General features: G+C 28.4%; 1 protein-coding gene across 3 annotated transcripts in view; it reads right to left on the bottom strand.

Moving 5' to 3' along the window:
• The window catches only part of anapc1 (anaphase promoting complex subunit 1), an 84777-nt gene that overhangs the window by 39898 nt on the left and 38879 nt on the right, over positions 1–6000 (bottom strand). For all 3 annotated transcript variants that reach the window (XR_010895177.1, XM_067385591.1, XM_067385592.1), the window contains exons 22-26: positions 4075–4153; positions 2270–2306; positions 2073–2146; positions 1639–1817; positions 1–128 (exon numbers count right to left, since the gene is read on the bottom strand). The exon at positions 1–128 is cut by the window's left edge and continues 99 nt beyond it. Coding sequence is in view for 2 of the 3 variants with exons in the window: in XM_067385591.1 (XP_067241692.1) it covers positions 1–128; positions 1639–1817; positions 2073–2146; positions 2270–2306; positions 4075–4153 (497 nt within the window). In the remaining variant the exon portion in view is untranslated. The remainder of the gene's footprint in view (positions 129–1638; positions 1818–2072; positions 2147–2269; positions 2307–4074; positions 4154–6000) is intronic.

The following is a 6000-nucleotide window of genomic DNA, read 5'->3' as shown; positions in this document are numbered from 1 at the left end:
TCCTGCACCCTCAGATCCTGACTCCAGATCAGCCCCGTCACCTCCGGGCGCAGGTCCGTCATGCCGTCCTCCTCCTCGTCCGCATCGCTGGTCACTGGCGGCTCAAGCATCACGTTCAGACCGACCGTCTGGGGCAAACACAAACACACTGAATACACGGAATTCACTCCACTTCACAATTACTGTAATTACACTTTCGAAATGAGAAAATACCGCTCTGAAATGCCATATTTGAGACAGCAGATGTTTTAACAGTTACTTTCAGCACTGACACTACCCAGGAGACAACATCGTTTTTGACACGTATCAAATAGAAACTCTAGGACACGTAACACTTTGCATGATAATGAATAAGCAAGTACGAGATCATGAATATGAGTCTAATTAACCAAAATGAAAGCAACTTTAACAGCTAAAGTTAGGCAGCTTTGTTGTTTTAATTCAGGATAGTTTACATAAACAGTGTTGTTACTGTTAACTAAAACTATTAAAAATCATGTTCGGTAAGTGAAATAAAAATAATTAAAAAATATATTTTAATTTGAATTTTTAAAATAATAAAAAATTAATTAATAATTAAAAATAAAATTGAAAGTAAAATACATTTTTATTTTTATCACTTGCCGTAATTTTCATTATTTTTATTTTATTTAAAATGTAATTTTAATATTACATTTTTTTTTTATAATATCATTTACATTTTTAAAATAAAATATTACTTTAAAATTTTCAGAAAATTAAGTTTTTTTTTAAATTAAATTAAAAGTAAAATAAATGTTTGTGTTTTTTCACTTACCGTTATTGTTATTATTTTAATTTAATTTAATTTGATTTAAAATGTAATTTTAAATATTCTAAATAAAATATAACTTAAAATTAAAATTAAAATATAAAAGTAAAAAAAAATGAAATAATTAAAAAAAATTAAATTAAAATTAAACATTAAAATCATAACAATAATAAAAATAATGGTAAGTGAAATAAATTAAAATTAAATTCATTTAATTAAATTTTTCAATTAAAAATTAAAAAATATAATATAAATAAATAAAATAAAAAATATATGAAACCTTCAACCTTAAAAACGGAAATAAATAAGTTTAATTTGAAATAAAATAAACCTGAAATAAAACAGGACTATACAGAAATATAAAAAAGCATGTACAGAATTACTAAAAATTAAACTAAAATGAAAAGTAAAGACTGAAAGTAATAAAGCAAAGTCAAAATATTAATAAATATTTTAATACAGGATAGTTTACATTTTATCTAGTAATAAACAGTGTTGTTACTTTTAACTAAACTATTAAAAATCATGTTCGGTAAGTGAAATACATACAAAAAATAATAATAATAATAATAATAATAATAATATTTTTTTCTTTTTTTAATTCAACCTTAAAAACTGAAAGTTGAAATACAAAAATTCATAAACCTGAAATAAAACAGGGCTATACAGAAATATAAAAAAGCACATAAAATTACTAAAACTTTAACTAAAATGAAAATAAACACTGAAAATAAAGCTAAGTCATAATTTTAATAAATATTTTACTACATACTATATAAATAATACTAAAATAACAATGTGCTGCAACACATGTAAGCAAGATCTTTACATTTAATTCACTTCCTCACCGATTTGCGATTGGCTAGGGTGACTTTGTGAGCTTGCTTGGTCAGGTCCTGTCGTCCAATCAGAGCGCAGACCTCCTCAGACCAATCAGAGCAGGGGTGTTCTCTGCACTGGTAGATGGCGTCTCTGATGGGCAGAGCCACACCAAACGGGACCGACTCCAGATCCTTCAGAGTAAATCCTGAGGTCAAAACAAGCATGTGTACAGTCACATGGCCCTTGTGACAAAGCTTAAAGATCTTATATAACTAAGCTAACGTAAACTAAAGTAAACCAACAAACGCTGCAGGATCTGAGACTGTTGATCCTGGGATTTTGGGATAAACACAATGGAAATTTCTACTGTCATGGCAGAGGAGCATGTTTGCAGTGTGTACGTGTGTTGAGCGTGTTTTTGGATCAACAGGATGTGCTGTGTTTCTGGAACCGCTCTGACCTGCGGAGGTCAACCACACCACCAGCTTCTCCGCCAGGCATCCGGGCGAAGGTGCGGGCTTCACGCCGCTCTGCCTGTGGAACACACCCCACAATCAAACACCGGAGGACTGCATCAGCTGACTAGAGTTAATGAGCCGGCACTTATCTAGAACAACAAACATGAGGCACATGACAACATTCATGAACCATACGTACCCTCTCAGAAAAGGATCGCTCGTGTTTTTCTTTTGCCCTGCGAAAACATGGACCAAAAACTTCACGGTCATTCAAATACACGAGTCCAAAAAACACTTTTTATCTGGTTTTGGTGTTATCCAATGAACTTGGATGTTTTCATTTATTCAAAGTGAATAAGCTTAAAATTGACCTCAAGTGAAAGTGAATAATATGAAAAAGCAATGTATATATATTTTTATATTATTCACTTTCTCTTCACTTTTAGAGAAATTAATGCTTTTATTCAGCAAGGATGGATTAAATTGATCAAAAGTGAAAGTTAGGATGTTTATAATGTTAGAAAAGGTTTCCATTTCAAAATAAATGATGTTCAAAATACACTATTAAAAATCATGTTCGGTAAGTGAAATAAATACAAATAAAAATAAAATTAAAATGAAAAAAAAAAATTAAATAACAGTAAGTGAAATGTACGGATTAGGGCCAAGCAATAATAAAACCATCTCAAGAATAAAGTTGTTAAATTTCGAGAAAAAACTCGTTAAATTACGAATTTGTTCTCATAATTTAACAACTTTTTTTTTCGTAATTTAATGCATTTATTCTCAACATTTTATCTCGACTTTTTTCTCGAAATTTAACAACTTTAACAACTCGAGATGGTTTTATTTGGCTTGGCCCTAATCCTCTTCCGTAGAAATGAATAAAAACTAAAATGTAAATAATTCATTTTATTTTTTAAATTAAAAATGTAAATTAAAATAAAAAATAAGCAATAAAAACTAAAATTAAAATAATAGCAGTAAGTGTAATGAATAAAAATTTAAATAAAAAAATTAAATAAAATATTTTTTATTTAAAATGTTTAAAATGAAAATTAATATATTAATATATATAATATTTTTTATTTTATTTTTTTTATTTTAAAAAATTAAATAATTACAATTAAAATAAAAAAATAAAAACATTATTTTATATACATATATACAAGTAAACAAAAAATGTACGTAGATGTTTTGATTTATTGTATAATGTATATGAAATAAATAAAAGTGAATAAGCTTAAAATTGACCTCAAGTGAAAGTGAATAACATGAAGAAAAAACATTCTAATAAGGAATATCAGAATGATTTCTTTCAGTGTCATGTGACACTGAAGACTGGAGTAATGATGTTGAAAATTCAGCTTTGATCACTGGATATAAATTACACTTTACTATATATTCACATAGAAAACAGCTGATTTACACTGGAATAATATTTCACTGTTTTACTGTATTTTTGTGTAAATAAATGAAGCCTTGCTGAGCAGAAGAGACTCTTTCAGAAACATTAGCCATACCGACCCCAAACTTTTAAACGGACGTTCCAGGGGAAAAAACAAAATATGCTGGTCATTTCATAACATAACAGCACTTAAGAAAAGTAATATTACCTGGGATACACATATAACTGTATCACCCAATAATTTCATAATAATTATTTAAATCAGCATTGGTCCGAATAGGTGCCAACATGGAAACATAATCAGCGCTTATTTTGTCCCAGAATTACTGTACTATTTACACAACTACTTTCAAGAAAAAGTTTATGTGGAAAATGATTTCATTATTCTAAAATAACTCAAAATATGATTTGAAATAAATGGAATTACACTGAAAAAGTAGAACTTAATTTTAGTAGTTTTGATGCTTCCAAATTTATGGTATCAATATTGGGCAAAATGTCTATATTTGTGCGTGTGTGTAATATAAAATATAAATGAATTCATCAGGGCACATGCTGACAGTAACGACGCCCTCAGCAGCCCTCTCAAAGCCCACCTGCTGACAGCCGGGAGAGGTACTTCAACACGTTTGAGGAGATGGCGTCCTCATCACCGACCACGTACAGGGCATAGCTCTGAGACAGACGGAGGAAGACAGTATTAGCAGTGGGACAGCACCTGTGTGGTTTTGGTTTGTCATGACAGTCACTCTGTCTGGTCGTGTGTGAGGGGGGGGGGGAGCGAACATGTTTCATCATGACGCGAGGCAGGAGTGAAGTCATCGACCACACGCATGACTGCATGCTTCACAACCGCAGTACAGGTGATACGCCGCTCACTCACAACTATTTCAGACGCAGCTGGGAAATTAAATGCGTTCAGGAATATTTTTTAAAAACAAACGAATAAAAATGACAAAGGAATGTAACTAAATTCAGCAAAATGCACTTAAGAAATGAGGAAATTTTATCGTGATGATAATGTTAACTAAAACTATTACGACTTTGTTAATTGAAATTGAAATTAAATTAAAATAATAAAATAAAAAAATATATAAAATATGAAATGTTGCCTGCCTTTATATATTTATATAGCTTTATATATTTTGCCTGCCTTGGGCAACTAGCTGAAACTGATTTTTCGTTAATAAAATTAAATAAAATAAAATTAAATTAAATAAAAAACAAAATATAAAATGTTGCCTGCCTTAAACTGACTTTTTGTTAATTGAATAAATTAAACTAATACAATAAAATTAAATAAAATTAAATAGATGCAAAAGTTCAGCTAAATAAAAATTGAAATGTTGTCTGCCTTGGCAACTAGCTGAAACTGATTTCTCGTTAAAAATAAAATAAAATAAAATAATAAAATAAAATAAAATAAAATAAAATAAAATAAAATAAAATAAAATAAAATAAAATAAAATAAAATATGAAATGTTGCCTGCTTTGGGCAACTAGCTGAAACTGATTTGTAGTTAGTTGAAAAAAATAAAATAAATAAAATAAAATAAAATAAAATAAAATAAAATAAATAAAATAAAATAAAATAAAATAAAATAAAATAAAATAAAAACAAAAAACATAAAATAAAATAAAATAAAATAAAATAAATAAAATAAAATAAAATAAAATAAAATAAAATAAAATAAATAAATAAAATAAAATAAAATAAAATAAAATAAAAAATTAGATGAAAAATTTCAGCTAAATGAAAATGTTGAAATGTCTGCTTTGGCAACCAGCTGAAACTGATTTTTCGTTAATAGAATAACATAAAATAAAAAAAAAATTATATATATATATATATATATATTATGAAATGTTGCCTGCCTTGGGCAAATATCTGAAACCGATTTTTAGTTAACTGAATTAAAATAATCAAAATAAATTAAACAAATAAAATAAATTTGTTACCCACCTTGGCAACTAACCGAAACTGATTTTTTGAAAATAAAATAAATTCTGAAGCGAAGCAATGCATTTTTGTAAGAAAAATATCCATATTTAAAACTAAAACATTTAATAACTAGCTTCCAGCAGACGACTGTACGCATCGAGTTACTCGTGGCGCAGTATGTGTACGGTCGTCCGCCGAAAGCAGATATTTTACTTTATAAAGTTATAAATATGCATATTTTTCTTACAAAAACTCTTCGCTTCTCTTCAGAAGGTCTTTATTAACCCCCTGGAGCTATATGGATTATATTTATGATGGATGGATGAGCTTTTTTGGGCTTTAAAATCTCACTCTCCATTCACTCCCATTATAAAGCTTGGAAGAGCCAGAATATTTTAAAGATTGTTTTTGTATATATATATATATGTATATATATATACATACAAACTCACACACACACAAACACACACAAGTGCTTATATCATCAGCCTGGTTCTTTAAACATCTGAAGACTGGATACACCATTTAAAGCAGCTTCAAAAAAGTCTACGTGATATTCTGGTCCCTTCTTCAACGTCTA

The sequence above is a fragment of the Chanodichthys erythropterus genome, chromosome 5 (genome assembly GCF_024489055.1).
Source record: "Chanodichthys erythropterus isolate Z2021 chromosome 5, ASM2448905v1, whole genome shotgun sequence".
NCBI lineage: Eukaryota > Metazoa > Chordata > Actinopteri > Cypriniformes > Xenocyprididae > Chanodichthys > Chanodichthys erythropterus.
The sequence above is the reverse complement of the archived record's forward strand: the minus strand, read 5'-3'. Positions and strand labels throughout refer to the sequence as shown.